General features: G+C 40.3%; 2 protein-coding genes across 3 annotated transcripts in view; one reads left to right on the top strand and one right to left on the bottom strand.

Annotated features, from left to right (window-relative positions):
- Positions 1-432: 432 nt before the first annotated feature.
- LOC145493136 (uncharacterized) lies at positions 433-4,702 on the top strand. Its single transcript, XM_081472571.1, has 2 exons — positions 433-2,396; positions 4,334-4,702. The coding sequence occupies exons 1-2, from the start codon at positions 867-869 to the stop codon at positions 4,700-4,702; spliced, it is 1,899 nt and encodes a 632-aa protein (XP_081328697.1). The 5' UTR covers positions 433-866.
- Positions 4,095-17,364, bottom strand: part of LOC145503064 (focadhesin-like) — a 35,917-nt gene continuing 22,647 nt past the window's right edge. For both annotated transcript variants that reach the window (XM_081482490.1, XM_081482497.1), the window contains exons 27-47: positions 16,615-16,769; positions 16,067-16,150; positions 15,627-15,645; positions 15,171-15,241; positions 14,460-14,604; positions 14,069-14,188; positions 13,725-13,847; positions 13,159-13,236; positions 12,146-12,214; positions 11,255-11,357; positions 10,952-11,032; positions 10,548-10,676; positions 10,030-10,145; positions 9,337-9,453; positions 8,685-8,819; positions 8,520-8,600; positions 6,600-6,711; positions 5,853-6,001; positions 5,551-5,763; positions 5,328-5,403; positions 4,095-5,062 (exon numbers count right to left, since the gene is read on the bottom strand). In XM_081482490.1, the coding sequence (XP_081338616.1) occupies positions 4,977-5,062; positions 5,328-5,403; positions 5,551-5,763; positions 5,853-6,001; positions 6,600-6,711; positions 8,520-8,600; positions 8,685-8,819; positions 9,337-9,453; positions 10,030-10,145; positions 10,548-10,676; positions 10,952-11,032; positions 11,255-11,357; positions 12,146-12,214; positions 13,159-13,236; positions 13,725-13,847; positions 14,069-14,188; positions 14,460-14,604; positions 15,171-15,241; positions 15,627-15,645; positions 16,067-16,150; positions 16,615-16,769 (2,262 nt within the window). In that variant the 3' untranslated portion in view covers positions 4,095-4,976. The remainder of the gene's footprint in view (positions 5,063-5,327; positions 5,404-5,550; positions 5,764-5,852; positions 6,002-6,599; positions 6,712-8,519; positions 8,601-8,684; positions 8,820-9,336; positions 9,454-10,029; positions 10,146-10,547; positions 10,677-10,951; positions 11,033-11,254; positions 11,358-12,145; positions 12,215-13,158; positions 13,237-13,724; positions 13,848-14,068; positions 14,189-14,459; positions 14,605-15,170; positions 15,242-15,626; positions 15,646-16,066; positions 16,151-16,614; positions 16,770-17,364) is intronic.

Here is a 17,364-nt window from a genome sequence, read left to right on the forward strand (position 1 = left end):
CTTTGATCTAAGAGTGTTATAGTTTACTCGGCTGTGCCTTGTTCTCTATTTAGCTCATTATTCCACTCGCGCTTGTTGGATATGAGCTGGCAGATAGTCAACGAGGCGCGTAGCGTCGATTTGGTTATAACCATCTCATATCCAACAAGCGCGAGGGGAATAATTACTTTAATAAACACGTCCCCGACATATTGAAACTAAAATAAAAAATAAAAACGCCTCCAAAACGTACGCGTACGCTTATCATATTTGTAGAGCATGGTATGACGCCTCATATACCATGATGACTAAGCCAATGAAAACTCTTGAATTACATTATTCAATGATCCAGGTTTTAATTAATAATCACTGATAGAAAACTCGGGCTTATGGTCTAATTGCTTAAAACTACAGTTGAAACCCGCTATTTCGAATGGCTGGAGTTCGATCCAAAAGAACGTGGTCTTGAGTTCGAAATAACGGTTAATTCAAAACAACCGAGTTCAAATTAGCGGGATTCAACTGTATCATTACCCAGTGGCTGACTATCCATAAGAAGCTCGCGATCTGATTGACTACGTAAGAGTGGTCTATCGATGGAGTAGTCTTAAGAGCGCGCGCTTGGTTTTACAGCCATGGTTGCCGGTAGGTATTAAAGAAAGCCGTTGACAAGTCACTTTTATCGATATTCTAAGGTCAATGTATTACCCGCTGGGTTATGATAATCAATGAGACTCCGCTCTAAGTTTCTATTGACTTTGATAGCTATTCAACAGCCGACAGAAGCTTTGAGCTCGCCCAAGCTGATAATTAGAACGTCAACATGACGTCACAATGAGTAGGGTTAACACAGACAACGGAAAAGCGTGAAAATGGGATGAGTCAAAATGCTTAGACAAGTTCGTCATATTTCTGAAGGAAACTTCTACGGCCTGCGGGTCACCAACAAGGCTCGAAAGCTGACTTTGGCAAAAGAGATCCGCACCCTTGAAGCCTGTAGAGATGTTCAGACACACGTTTACCGAAAGGAAGAAAAAGAGTTGTTAGGGACACTGAAAAGACTGCAGCTCACAAAACACGATCATTTTGACCATCACGAAGATTATGAACATCCAGAACGCTTGGCTTCCCATCATGACAGGGGCCCAAGTTTCCACGCTAAACAACACTCAGCAAGTGATGATCAACAGCCTTTACGAAGACCAGCTGAGCCTCAACACAGAAAAATTCACTTGAAAATTAAATCAGAAATTGGTGACGATCACAGATCTTCAACGAAAGTAAATGTAAGTACGAATGTCTCCGATGTGAGTGTAATTATATCGCATTCACCAATAGCAGATTCAAACACCGCTGCAAAGCAAATGTCTTCAAGTACTCTTCCCCCAGTGTCAAAAAGAGAAGCTGGAACAGACCTTCATAGGACAGAAGCGTTCACGTACTGTGTTGTTTGTAACTTACCGCCATACGCTCATGGACGGGAAAGTAAATGTACATGTCAAGCCAATCCTTCTAAGAAAGCTCACCACAGTCATGACCTCAAGAACGGTTCAAAGAAACGAATGAAAAGTAATACAGACGAAGAGGATCTGCAAAAGTTTGGTGCTCAAAGAGAGAGGAGGCGAAGCTGGGAGGATGACAATGTTCCCGCTCGGCTTGCGCTAAAACAAAGGTTGCCAAAGTTTGTGGGGAATCAAATACACCACGGAAGGAGTAGAACTTCCAGCTTTGAGGATGACAACAAGAACAGTCATGCACCAAGGGGCTTAGACGACTACACATCTTATGTACCAGGTATTGGTCCTCATAAGCGGAACTTAACAGACAACAATATAGTACCAACTGGTCATGGGTATGACCATAGAAAGCGCAGCAGAGAAAATAGCCTTGGGGAGTCTAAAAGTAGAAAGAGCAATCTTGATGAAGGTCCAAGCCGCTGGAGAAGTTATACTGAGGACCGAAGTAGAGAGAGCAGATTTGAGGACCAAGGCGAGCCCCATTACATGCGGCCACCCAGGGGTCATGGATCACGACCCAACAAAACTAGACAGGAGGAAGAGCTTTACGATCTCTATAACAGATTACAAAGAATCTTTCCTGTGCACGACAAACGGCAATACCACAGCAACGAAGGTGATCCTTATCACAGGTACAACCGTTATCCTGGTGACCATCCCCATTCCACCCACCTACCTCTGTCCAAATCGCACAGAGACGCAACCTCTGCTGAGAAAGCTGAAGACCAAGCACCCGCTTTCAGTGGCCTGCTACATCCTGACAACATCATCAACCATCATCACTTTCTGCCTCATGAAGCTAACAAACAGGAGAAGTCCCGCAGTACTAGTCTCCATGCTCCTGTGCATCCTGCTGGCTTTCACGTCTTTGGAGTTGATCACCATGGACACCGACAGGAAGTAAGTTGATAACCCGTTATTTTCAGTGAGAAGCCTCAAACACGGCACAAGTAAATTTCCGCGTACAATAGTTGTTATCAGTAATTAAACAAGTTTGTCACACGACGCACCATTAACACGAGTCTGGTTCGATCGCCATGAAAATTGTCTTAATCTGGTGATCGTCATCTCGTCAGTGTACACATGAAAGGGAATCTTTTCGACCATGATGGTGTTCTCAAACAATATAGAAAACAAAGACCCCGTTGGCCAAAGGAGAAAACTTTCATGACACTTGTTCTATGACGTCAGGTTTCGATATCTTCTCTCTCACATAATAATAACAATAACAATAACAGTGACAGTGACAGTGACAGTGACAGTGACAGTGACAGTGACAGTGATAGTGATAGCGATAGTGATAAAGATAATAATAATAGTAATAATAATAATAATATATATGACGATGATGATAATAAATTATTATTATTATTATTGATATTATCATTACTATTATAATTACCGAAAACTTAAGGAACAACAGAATTTCTGAATTTTTTACCAGATACATGTAAGATTCAAGTTTGTATGGAAAAGTGCTCAATAAAGTTTATTTCAGATTAAAAACTAGCGATTAAAAACGACGTTTCGATCTCCCTGAGACCATTTTCAAGTTGTAGAAAGTAAATTCGACTGTCTGATCTACGAAATGCACCTTATAAAGGAGCTTCAGCCAACTTTGAACAAACAGTCAGATTCAATCCGTGCAAAGTTATTTATATAGTTGTTTTGTAGCATTTTATTATTTTAACACTTACATTGTAGCGCTTGTATTTACATATTTTATCGTTGGGCATTCTCACGCCCTAATTTGTACTTATATATTTCATTCGCTTTTTCTACAACCTAAAAATGATCTCAGGGAGATCGAAACGTCGTTTTTTATGGCTAGTTTTTATTCTAAAACGTGTTTCAAAAAAACTACTTATAAGAATAATAATATACATGAAACAATTACTCGATTCTGATTGGCTGAAAGCAGTGCAGTTGAAGTGTAACACCAGTGCAAAAAGCATAACACCAGTACAAAAAGTGTAACACCAGTGCAAATTACACATCGTAATTCTGGATTATGGTTGGCTGAAAGACAATAGGAACTTTTCTAAGCCAATGATATCACCAAAAATGATGACGAAAATTTCGTGCGAAAACTTTGAAAAAAGTTTTCTCGAATGAGAAAAAATGGCTTCAAGAAAGATCTTCCGGCACTTCCTCCAAACGAATTCTTTCATGTTTATATTATTAATAAGTTATCATACGGTTTTTCTCATTCAATTTGGAATTGATTTGCACTTGTGAGTTTTTTAAAAGGATGAAATTGCACTCGCCGAAGCGGCTCGTGCAATTTCAGCTTTTGAAAAACTCACTCGTGCAAATTAATTCCAAATTGAACTCGAAACCGTATGATTACCTATACTACTACTAATAAATAAGCATATTTATGTAGGATGACCATTTCAGTTATAAAAACTGCTGTCAACATGGGTCCTGCGTAAAGTAAATAAATACATAATTAATAAAATAAAATATGAAATATGCAAAAATCCAAAAAGCTATATAAAATCTAAAAATAGACATAAAAAGAGAGAGAAAAAGACTAGATCTAGATTCAAATAAAATTATTAAAGATATCTGCCCCTTTATAAAAAATGCGCTTTTAGTCGATTCTAATAACTAATTTGTTCTTATTCTTAATTTCATAATCATGAGACACTTCAAAATATTTCCATTTTTTATTTTCTATTTTTACTTACTAAAGAAAGTTTGAGTGGAGCCTGAGGCTCTGCTCTCAACACTCAACAGGAACTATACACTCTAGCTATTCATTCCCCGACGCTTTCGCTAAAACTCACAAAATTAACAGTGTGTTAAGAATATTTATCTCAATGAATCTGCAGTTCTACGTGACACCCGCTTCGACTTCTCATATTGCTGCTGCCTTCGATCGAGACCACGATCAGGACAGTGGTATACACGCGATGCTTGTGAAACTAAAGCAGCTACTGAACGTCTATCATCAAATGGACAATGAGGCACACAGATATCCCTGGCCCAGTCCTCCCACGGGCAAATTCACCACTGAAGAATTTCAAAAGCTAAGAGACTGTAGATATCTACGGCTAACAAAGAGTAACATCGAGAGCTTGCAACAATTACAGAAGAACGTCGAGGAACAGAATCGATACAAAGAGAGGCAAACTTGTCAGAAAACTGATTCGATATTACTTGAAGTTCAACGAACAACAGAGAACCTAGCTACAAAGTAACGATAGTTTTGTGGTAAACAAGACAGAAGATTCAGATAAGTTTTTATAGATACAGCTGTTTGCAACAAGACGTCTCACCTCAGATTACACTTATCAAGACAGTATACATTCTTGCCGTTACAATATTTCGTTTACTCTTGTCATGGTGAAAATTCATGGAAATCAGAAATGTCTTTAAATTAAAAAATCTACCTATCTTTCTCAAATAAGTCATTATTTAATTAGTTCATTGAAGTCGCAAATAAGATGTATGGTTGTTTTCTTTCTTCTTTGTCTATTTCGAATGGAAACGGGCAATTACGTCAGTCCATACGGCTGTCTTCTTGAATGTGTCTGTTTCCCTCAAAGAAATAATTGTATCTGAAAAGTAGAAGTTCGGAACACATTCAATTTATAATTCACTCGAACAAACGAACGAATGAACGTATGTACGTACGTACGTAGGTACGAACGAACGAACGAATGACAGTATGTACGTACGTACGTACGAACGAACGAACGAACGAACGTATGCACGTATGTACGTACAAACGAACGAACGAACGAACGAACGTACGTACGTACGAATGAATTGGAAAACCCACATATAATTAATAGGACTTGTAAGCTCATCACATCACATCACCTTGTATAAGCGCTTGTTGTACACGGTTAGTGTTAATCTTGTGCTCCTCTCTTAATGACAACAGCCAGTCTAGAACCTACGAGGTATAGAGGAATTCACAGTAAGGAAAGAATCATTACATTAACGGCGTTTCGAAAGGAGCGGGTTACTTTCATGAAAAGCAAATTTACAAAAGTGTGTTCAGTACAACACCTCCAGATCAGAAAGACAAATTTCGCTGTACCTTTCCCGTGATTTGAGTCCAGGGCTCCTGCTTAACCAAAGTGGACAATGTCAGCGGTAGTAGCCATAGAAAACTCTCAAGCGATCCACATTGTTCGGCTGTGAGTTGAAACGAGGGCTCAGTCGTGGATAACTGTCCAATTCCTTGAAGTATGGGCACGTCACACCAAGCAGCACATACCATTGACAGCAACGTCAAACAATTCACTAAGATCTGAAATACATTAACAATTTATTTATTCTCAGCTCCAAAGGATGAATAATAACAGTGTAATAAGAAAAGTTTCTAAATTTAGCAAGTACCTTGTGTTGAGAGCTTGAATGCTGAAGAGCTTCCTTAAACTGACCAATGAGTTCCAAGAACCAGTGTTGTTTCTCAGCACATTTAATCTTGGCGCCCGAATCAATCATGGCTCGAACTACGCAGCACAACAATTCATTGTACTTTGTTTCTGTAACACAATGTAATTGTTAACTTTTCAGTAATGTTTTCGCGTTCGATTTGTCAGCACAATGCAATGGAAAAGCGAAAGATAAGTGCAAACGGTAACTTTCTTCATCAATTAATTAATGCATTCAAATACTATCGAAAACATGAATCTAACAATGTTATTTGACTTGTAGGTGGTGTCCTCCGAGGCTTCAGACATAATTTAGCCCCTAGCAAACGAAAATTACCGTTCGAACTAAAAACAGACTTACTCCCGGTGAAACTGTACATCCCTGCACGATGTTTAACTCATCAGTCATGAGATGTCAGGCGGCATGGTTTTGAAGTCGTCTTAGCAATGCGGAAAAGGGCGAGAGTCAGGAGACAAAGGTGCGAGGGACGAAAGAGCAGGGTACGGGAAGACAGAGATTCTAAGCCCCCACCTCCCACCTCCCACCTCCCACCTCACCCCCTCCAACAATCTACCGACTCAGTTAGCATTTGTGACAGATTGTGTCACTATAAAACAATGAATGTAACAGTGAATATTGTAACATCACAAAATCATTCGTTACTGCGTATGACTCCAGGACAACTTAAGTAAAGCAAAGTTTTCTTACCACTGATATCAGTTTTTAACATGTCATCAATACAAGGAGCAAGCCACTTCACCGGCGCTTTGCCATCACCAACTACCTGGCAACGCACAACTAAAGATTTCGTGGAAACACTCTGCAAGATAGTGGCACGACAATGAGATCTCAACCAAACGGACTGAGGATTCTAGAAGATCAATTACTTCCTCTCCTCCTGTTGAATCACGCCCACGTGTGTTGGTTGATGACTTACTAACTATCGTCGCAAATTTCCTCAACAAAGTTTTGAAAAGAGGCTATAAGTTGTTTATTTCTGGGATATAAACGGGTTAAGGTAACAGCACCATAGTCCAACCATACTAAAAGGCTTACTATCAGTCATGATATTATCAATAAATATCTCTGTAGTCACTTTGTCATTCTCAGAACCCCTGGAAACTACTAGGTTACGCGTATTTTAACTGGCTTCCATGGTCATTTCATTGCAGGAGTCTGCCTAAAGGTGGCCAGACACGAGGGGTCATGTTGCAGGGACATGTCGCAGCGACAAAAACGTGTGTAGTACACACTGATGGGACATGTAACAGGGACGCGTGGTGGGGACATGTAGCAGGGACAAAATCACAACATTTGCACACACGTGAAAATGTTGCGGGAACATGTCCCAGGGATGTGTTGCAGCGACATGTCCCCTTGTGTGAACTGACTGACCGCATGGTGCCTGTTTTGGTAATGCCCAGCATGCTTTGAGGCACTGCATCGTTGAAGTAAAATGGCGGCCATCGAAGTAGAATCGGTTGAGGATGATTCTCCAGCTAAAAATCCTGAAGACAGCGGTCATATTTCTTGGAATAATAGCCAGACACGTATGCTGATTGCTCGTTTCAAGGATAATCCATTTGTATGGGACAAGCAAATAAAAGACAATGCTAACAGACAGAAAACTAAAGAGGCAATGGCACCTTTGTTAGCACGATTTGAGAATGCACACCCACTAAGAAACCTAGCGGCGATCAAATCGAGGTGGCACAGCTTAAGGAGTTCGGTATTGAGATACATGAAAAAGCAAAAAGAATCATTCCAGTCAAAAGCAGCGCGAGCACCGCTACTGATGGCTGCCATCTTGTTTTTCCCTATGCACGAGCACAAAGAATTCTGGTCGTTGTCTCTGATTGGCTCAACTTTTGATTCTGTAGCAGGGACATGTTGCATAGGTAGGTAAAGTCTGCATGCGAGCCAAGTGGCCCACCAGGCCGGAGCTTATCCCGGTTTCTGTGGCATGAAGCGACTCGGAGAATTTCTACTCCCCCCTGGATGGGATGCTAGTCCATCACAGGGTTACCCCCAGCATTAAGTTCGCCGGTACCCATTTACACACCTGGGTGGAGAGAGGCACTGTGAGAGTAAAGAGTCTTGCCCAAGAACACAACACAATGTCCCCAGCCAGGGCTCGAACCCGGACCGCTCGATCCGGAGACGAGCGCACTAACCATGAGGCCACCGCGCCTCCCACTAGGGACATGTTGCATAACCGTACACAAGTTTCATGGTATCCTTGTAACGTTTTGTCCCCGCGACGTGTCCCATGAAGTTCAACGAGTTGAACTTTTTGCGACACGTCGCGGGGACAAAATATCTCCCAAATTAGTGTTGCTCAAGTAAAAAAGTATCAGTTTACACGAGGGGACATGTCGCTGCAACACATCCCTAGGACACGTACCCGCAACATTTTCATGTGTGTGCAAGTGTCGTGATTTTGTCTCTGCTACATGTCCCCGCTACATGTCCCTGCTACATGTTCCCTCAGTGTGCGCTACACAAGTTTTTTGTCGCTGCAACATGTCCCTACAACACGACCCCTCGTGTCTGGCCACCTTAAGAGGCTATTACAGGTACTAAATAACATTGTTTAAGAAATTCTTAACAATGCTGGCTGAAACTCACTTGTGTGTCCCGCAAAATACTTTCTAGTTTTTCAACAGGGATCAGTGCTAAACAGCGAGCAAGCAATCTCAAACAATTATCCTGATGGACGAATAAAAAAATACAAAACCATTTAATACATCATTGCAGCATCACTGTAGCAAAAGGACATATATGAATCTGTACCTCAGTGTTCTCATTGCAAGCATTATACATTTGCTCAAGTGCTGTTATGGTCCATCCGATTACTGAGGCGGGAGGATCTTTTAAATTTAGGACTGAGATATGAGCTTCAAGTATGGCCCTCCACAGGGAACGGTCCTAGTTAAACAAACCAATGAATGGTCTTAAAATCAATTCTTAAACAGATACCAAACTGGTTTTAGGAATATGTAATATGAAGAACCCACGTGAAATAAATTTGAAAACCAAGCTTTTAGTGACTTTTCAATAACTCTCCAGCTGAAGGGGAACGGTAGAAAAAGACATATTTTCAGGGTATTTGTTACGAAATTATTGGTGATGAGACGACCAGAATTTAACTGGGTCATCAAGTTGATCTCAGTAAATTAATAACATAGTATACCTAACAGGAACTAAGTTTAACGAATCACTGTTCCGCGAAAAGAGCAAGTGTTTGATTTTTTGTTCTTAGGCTCACTGTTTGTAATATTTTAATAACTCCTGCCCCCCTCCCCTCCAAAACAAAGCCATAGGGAAGAGAAGTCAAGGGCCCAATATTCATCCCCTCTCCTCTCGGGGACGCTGCAGAAAGCGATGAATTTCAAAGAGGGTATGTAAAGATGCATGCGTGCCTGTTGTATCATGTGAAACTGACCTTGCCATTTGTCCATGGCTCTGATAGCGTTCCTTCGTAAAACTCTCTCAACTTGGGGGAGGAAATGACATATACCAGTCTTGACAAATTCTCCAGCAATTCTCTTTTGCACAAATCCTAAATCACGTCAATTAATCCATTAAGGACGTTAATATATCACAATGAAACTAAGCAATAGGCAACGCAAGCTCCAGGCATTATCTAGTTCGACCCTCTGTAAATAAAGAGTTTGTTGTTGGTCTCCTTCCTGCATGCGCTGAGTTATTTGTGTTGGGTGGTCTCCAACAACAACTAAGTTAAGCTAACTACCAGTAAACTAATAAGTTCTTGCATTACAAAACAGTACTTTTATCCAAAGCAACTCCCACACACTTTGTAAATAGCCAACTAATCAGCCCCTGCTAGTTCAGAAGTACGCTAAGTTTGTTTCATATTTGTTTCAGATACACGGCCCACAAGCTTGTAGGCATAAACATAACCGCGTTACTTCGTCTCTGATCATATCTATTCACAACCGGTCAGTAAATTCAATAAGTTCTTCTACTGAATTCTGGTAACCTACATTGATATGGTAAACACCAGACTGACAGTTTCCATTCCTTGTTAGTTTGGGATATACATCATATATATTTAGAACTATTCACCTCAATTCAACAAACCAATAATGTCAGTTAGAAAAAATTCTACACTCACCCCCAGGCCTATGAATACTGCCCGACTTAACAGGGAGGAGAGGTACGAGGACAGACTGGAAGAGGACTGGGCTTGATTCAATGCAAGTCTGATGCATAACTGACCTGCCTCCTCCCCTAGTCAGGGCAAAAAACAGTGTTTAGATAACTGCACTGGGTGGTAATAATAGCAAAAGAATAATAAAATATTTGTTTGTAGCGGCCCCAGTAACCTCAATGTTCAAGGGTGCTTCCATACAAACTGGAACAATTAAGATTCTTAATTCAGTTGTAAAATCAGATGGAAATTATGAGACATAAAACATTTGGAAAAAAACGTGAGTGCGAAATCATAAAAATGACATTGAAAACAGTTATAAAAATGCGTTATGTAAGGGAGAGTAATGCAAATGAAACAAAGGAGGAGGGAGAAAAACACTGTAGAACTAGCTTCTTGTATTTCTTTCCTTATTTTAAACAGAAGAAACACGATTTCTTCTGGTGAGGAAAAAGATACAATAAACATTTTGGTTCACTAACTGAAATTAGCTCTCATGATTGGTCCAAGAACTGATACCCAGTTCACTGGCGGTAGCGCTACTTGAGGTCCACTGACAAGCGACTCCAGTACTACAGGCACTATCTTTCCTGAGAAGCTCAAATGAGGACCTAAGAATGAGAAACGAGCAGGTTATAACACTATCTAAACAATACTGAAGCTACTGCTTTTTACCGTCTCGTTAGCTAACAAACTCGAGAAGGAATAAGTGAAGCGAATCGCTTTTTACCTCTTGTGTGCCCACAAGCCGGTAGATGAGTCACCTTAGATACGTTTGTCATGCACGCAAACAAAGTTGAGTTTCTAGCGTTGACGATACCAAATAAAAATACAATTTCACAACAAGAGACAATAACTAAAAGTTATGACCCTGAAGTCAACAAACCTGTCTTTCCAGCCTTATCAAGGAAATCAAACAGCAGTCTTAAAATGCTACCTTCCGACAAGTAGCTATAGTTTGAGGGAACTGAGGGAAGAACAAAATAATAATTTACAGTGTTAATAAGAATAGCGTACAGCGAGCAAGTAGCTTCTTTCCTTACTCGTACAGTCTTTTACGAAAAAGGCTCTGATACATGACTGAATGATAGTACAGAACACGTTTCATGGAAAGCGGCATAGAGGGCAACAACACAAAGCTTTGCACAAAATAGCCACTTGTTTTTCTCCAGCAATTTTTCATACTCACCACTTGTCTTAGTTACCGCACTGGACGTGGAAGCCGTGTAAAGATGACCGAGCAGCCAGGCACTTTTGGAACTTAAACCCACATGTTCAGGAGCTGACACGATCTTTCAAATAAAGAAATAAACTTTTACTTTGTGGTATTTAGTTAACAAAAAAGTGAAGCCACGACAACCACAGCGACGAGAACGTTAACAAAGAAAAAAATGGCAATGCACGTAAAAATGGCAATGCACGAGCGTTATAAACCAACGTAAAACCACCAAATTCTGCATTTTATGGAGAACGTGAACCATGAGATATGTGAGTTATCAAAAGTTCTATTTGGAACTGAGCGCTGTCTTTTCATGCTGAGCTGAGGATAGTTCTAACACCAATAGAGACACTAAATGGATCTAAATATAAATAGAGGTGAAATTGTTAACTAGAATGTGACTGATTAGCTTTTCAATTGTTTTGCAAACTTCCCAATGCACACAGGATGACGAGGTCTTGTCTGTCGCCACTTATTTCCTTGCCGATGATTTCAAAAGAAACTTTATCATATGAGCTGTGCGGCCCCGCGCGCTACTTCCTTGGAAAACCACAAGAAAAATGGTCCCGTATTTGGGCTGTACGCGTCGAAGTGATACACGTAGGGTCGAGAAAACTGACAGGACGCACGGACCTCGCTGCGCTCAGTCCGTACGTCATGACCTCGAGCCAGCTATTTTCTCCTCCGGCCCTCCCAGTCAGCTTATAAGTCGTTCTTTTCTAGGAAATCAGCGCCATAGTACAAACACTAACAGGCTTACTATAAGCTATGGTGTTATTAACGAAGAAGTAAATTAAGTTTCACGTTGTGATAAGTATTTAGTGACAAAATAAAACGACCTTAAAACCTAATACCTCCTACCTGCTGGAGATATTTGATGATGCTTCCTCCGGTCGACGAGAAAACGTTTACAGAAGAGGAAGAATCAACCTATAAAGTAACACAACACAACTGGTATTACGAAAAATTGCATGATAAAACCATTAAAAACACTATCAACAAAATATAGTTATGAAGCGCTTCATAGAAGACATGATTGTGGTTCCTACGATAGTTTCTAAGGAGAATTTAGGCTCCGTGGCGCATTAAGTCTTTAAGCTTTTTGTTCCTCTTATTTCCGTATAATGAAGTTCTTTGATGTTTGGTCTTATGATTAGACCAATCGGTGAATGTCGAGGGGTACTTTCTAAGTCAAATGGTTTAATTATTGTTTAGTTAAGACTCATTCGAGCTTTAAACTTGGCTTAACAGTTGACTCGTATTTAGTAAGCTGACAGATGACAGGCTCGAAGATGCTGCTAGTAACCACGGATTCGTTAATCATGAAACAAACATCCATCCCTCAAAATGAAGAAAACGTTTTCTAACATGAAAACTGACACAGCTGTGCCCACAAAGGCTGTCCCACAAAACAACAATGCCGATTGGTATTATGGGTAATGATAGTTTATCGTTGCTTGGTTGAGGTTCACAGTGTTTCAGCAAGAAGGAAGAAGAAAGCATGAATAAATGTGTTTATGCTGTTTCTTCCTCAACACCTTTAGCTCCAATCAAGCAACTGTGAACCACCATTACCCTCAATCAGTGCCTTTGGACATTGTCGCGTAGGCTTATACGCTTTTGTAGGACGTTTCTCAAAACAGCTCAGTGTATAGAGTGGTTTTCAATTGAGTCTCGTAAAACCAAAACCAAATCAATTACTTACCAATTAAACTACTCAGCCAATCTCAAACTGTAGTAAAACCAAAACCAAAACCAAAGTAATTGCCTGATAACTTTCGACATAATTGAAAACCACTCTGAGATAGGTGTCTGCGTGTTAGTTGTAAGGCCTGTTTAAAACCTTTTCTTTTTGGTGTCGTGGAGAAACTTACTATAAACAAGCCTTGCTCTGATCCCATCAGTCCCATGATTCCGTTCAGGGCTGACAGTTTTTGAAGTTCGGAAGCGTCCTTTGTGCAAAAGATATGATGTAACTTAACATACTATCTCTCCACTGAGTTATACCACACATCAACAATACTGGTTATCGAAAAACAGCTAGTTGCCTGAAGTGAAACACGTGCCTTAGTTTTGCGACTTCAATTTAACAAATTGACGTCAGTTTTTCATGCGTCTGTCCTATTATTGATCATGAATTTCGTCATACCATTGCCATACCATTGTCAAAGTAGAATGTCCGCTCTCGCTCGTTGACGCATCCCATAAATTATAAATTCATGTGTCTGTCCGCTTATTGACAATAAAAATTAGCCAATGAGCGCGCGAGAATTTCTGCAGTTATCGTAAAAAATTTATTTGTCAAACATTTCACAGTCTTATTATCCTTTATTGGTAAAAGACTTCACAATGGTATGACCAATGTCAAAAACGCCCGCATTGATTCAGTGAGATTCAAACATATACACGATACACAATACAGCTTAAAATCTTGCTTCACCTTATTGTCAAGAACATTTCGCCAATCATGGCCATGTTGTCGCGCCATCTGAATAACTCCTCCATGACCACACGACACAAGTCCATGAAGAAGCAGGCCAAGAGAAAGGGAAATACCACAAGCCTTATAGAAAAAAAAAAGAAAATCCTCTCATTTTCATTGACAATTTACAATTGGAAAAACTGGCATCCTATTTGCTACCTGCAAGAGAGCACCAACCACAGCCCCGGCAGTCAAGAAATCCTCAGAAATCTTAGTGGTCTTTTGTCAAACTCCGTTTTGTTTGGGCGTGTAAACAAATGATGCTAAAGAAAAACACTGTTGCTTTTGTTAGTACAACTAACCTCAAGGTGTTTCGCCGTCATGTTTTGGATTTTGTGAATGCACTCCACAGCTTGATCAGCTGACAGAAGACCGGTATGAAACGCATTAACACAAACACAAGCCACGCCGAAACACAGGCTCTGCCGGAAAAATACCCACATAACATTAGAAATACACACAACCCACGCTAAAACACAGGCTCTGCCGGAAAAATAATCCACATAACATTAGACATAAACACACCCCCACGCTAAAAAACAGGCTCTGCCGGAAAAATATCCGTTGGACATGAGCTTCATAAAAATAAAAATATATATCTCAAAATAAAATGAAATAAGTTGACTTGTTGTTGGATCGTTACTGACATCTTTTAAGCTTTAGTGTTAATAGTGTTCTCATCAGAGAACTTACTTGAAGCTTTTGATCAGGATCATCTTGCTCATCTAACATGTCCATCAGTTTGTTGTGAAGGTTTGTCACGTGAACTCTGGAGTCTACGAGACTCTCTTTACACAGAGACGACACAGCTAGTCCCAGACCAAGACAAGCGCCTTCTCTGCGGAAAAAAATACGTCCTGATGTTAATAAAGTGAAACCCACAATAAGCAGACCACCGCGGGACTCATGCTAGCGTCCGCTTAATACGACTTCTTTTATAGAAAATGTAAAAAGAAAAGGACTCACTGTGGTGGTTGACCGAATAACGCAGAGTGTCCGCTTAATACAATTTCACTACATTTTACAACATACTCAAATTGCTTCATGTTTGAAAACTGGAAATGTTAAAAATATCAAGTAATCTGAAACTGCATAGCAAGGACACTAGCAGTGAGAGTGAAAATGCACTTTTATAAACACTCATAATTCGATCTCCCTTCACTGACTGAGCTCGCACTTTAAATATAAAATTGTTGAAAGAACAAGAGTGAATAGAGTAGCTGTTTCATTGGTGACAATGATAAGCATTCTGACCTATTCTTATTCTGCCAAGCAGAAGTGTTTAGTTCTTAGAGGGATTGCACTACTTTTACATCAGAGGAAATGAAAAAGAACCTTTTCGCGTAACTTAACGATAGATTGCCGAACACCTAGCCAAGTAAAATTTCCTAGTTTGTTTCTTACGTGTTTTCTAACTCTGATGCCATTGCAGCATTCTCCAAGGCATCTAAAGCCGTAGTCATCAGCAAATAGCCCTATGGAAACAATTATCATACGCTTTAACACGACGACTGTACTCTCTAAATCACCATGTTATAGTCAGCCGCTTTAGGGTCTGTTACGGGGCTTAATCTACCAAGCCATGCTTTTAGCGCAAGGATGTATCACGCTAAACGAACGGCCGGTAGCTCAAGTCTTAAACTAGACCCTTACATCGGCGGACTGGCTATAAGGTGACGATACTTTCGAACGTTAAGTCGTGATGTGTCGTTTGTTCACAGGTTTGTGAGAGGCAGTTTTATTTCTAGTGTCACTACACGGACAGCAGGATTCTCCTATCGCACTGGCTGCATAAGGAGTTTTTAAACGGAATTGAACCTGTTAACGATGTACATTCACATGGAAACAACATTGACTTACCTCCTTGCCACACACATCACTAAAAGAAAAGAGAAAATAATTGCTGTTATATATTGCCCAAGTAACAGGGACTTATAGTAAGAACTGTCTCTTACACAAAAGAAAAAACTAAAATTGGTGAAACGTTTTGAGTTATGATTTATCACTGAAATCTTTGCATTCTACAAGGCTAGGACAGTAAACGGTGAAGACAGCGAGTGTCACTGTTATACCTGCGAAAACACTTTTGATGTAAATCGCTACAACGCCGAAAACCTATTTTTTCACAAAACTGGGTCATTTATATGTGAAGGGAAGTTGGCTAAAAACAATCTTTAATTTACTTTCCTGTTATGGTGATTCAGTGATAACTGAAGTAAAATAATGGGTTTCAAGACATGAAATTCGAGCGTGACATCCTTATGTTGAATCAGTCAGAAGTATATCACAGTAAAACATGCCTGAAGTGTTCCTCGTAGAGTTTGCTTAAAAACAAACCCAGTCCTAAAGAACAAGACGTCTGTACCACTGCTGAGCTGCCTGCTCTAAAAAACAGGAGAGAAAAAAAGCAGATCGCATTATATCTTCCTCACTAGATAAAAACATTGCATTTGATACTTCTCGAAAACGGATACAACAATTTATCTGAACTGCCTTTTAACTGTTTTACGTTATACATATTGATAGAACAAGACTTCAGCAAACTGACTGTTTTCACAGAAGACCCTAACCCCAACGAAAACTAGCTTGCACAATAACAGTTTCTCGTTAAAAAGGAAAGAAAATGCAACCTAGGGGGATTGTTGTACCTTAAATATCATAACAATTAAGGTTTCATTTACTTCTAACCTGAGTTAACGAGAGCTTCCGTAAGCTGCCGAAAAATTTCGAAGATTGGAAATTCCCGACGACAATTGTTTCCACTGTATCCCGTACAAAATTTTAAAAGAACAAAATCGATAAAATTTCTTTACAGCTTTCTTCCTACGCCAGTGGTATCAGTACTCACTTGGTCTGTCCTGGTATTCTTTGTTTCAGTAGTTCAGCCATGTTGTGAATTCTGTCGGTGTCAAGCGTGACAAGACAAGGAACCAACAGTGACAAAGATAATGCACAGCATGAACGAGCTAGCAACGAGCTGGCAGTGGAGGTAGCAGAAGATACCTGACAGAAAATAGAACAAAATATATACAGTCATACTTTTAACGAGCCTCTCTGCTAAACTACGGTAAGGTAAAGTCTGAATACAAGTCAAGTGGTCCATCAGGCTGGAGCTTATCCCGGTTTCCGTAGCATGAAGTGACTAGGAGTATTTCTATTCCTCCCTGGAGGGGGTGTTGGTCCATCGCAGGATTACCGCCCACATTAAATTCGCCGCGCCAATTGATACACCTGGGTAGGGAGAGGCACTGTGAGAGTAAAGTGTCTTGCCCAAGAACACAACACAATGACCCTGGCCAGGGCTCGAACCCAGACCGCTCGACCCGGAGACGAGCACACTAACCATCAGGCCACCCGCGCCTCTCTTCTGTTAAACTGCAGCCTAGAGTCTGAGGTTTCTTTCGGTTGACAGTTGGCAAAGGGTAAAGACCTGAGCTGATTATCAAAGTCTATAAAATCCGAGAGTGAGTTGTCTAACAGTTTTAGCATAACCCAGTAGCCTATCTTTGAAACATAGAATATCGATACAAATGATTTACCTGATTCACTATTTTGACTGATACTTGTTTTTACTGTCAAGATTTAATAAACCCTATAC

This window comes from Orbicella franksi, chromosome 1, assembly GCF_964199315.1.
Source record: "Orbicella franksi chromosome 1, jaOrbFran1.1, whole genome shotgun sequence".
Lineage (NCBI taxonomy): Eukaryota > Metazoa > Cnidaria > Anthozoa > Scleractinia > Merulinidae > Orbicella > Orbicella franksi.

Coding starts and splice junctions, on each gene's coding strand:
- LOC145493136 (XM_081472571.1), top strand. CDS start 867: ATGCTTAGACAAGTTCGTCATATTTCTGAAGGAAACTTCTACGGCCTG. Junction 2,397..4,333: donor ACCATGGACACCGACAGGAA/GTAAGTTGATAA, acceptor ATGAATCTGCAG/TTCTACGTGACACCCGCTTC.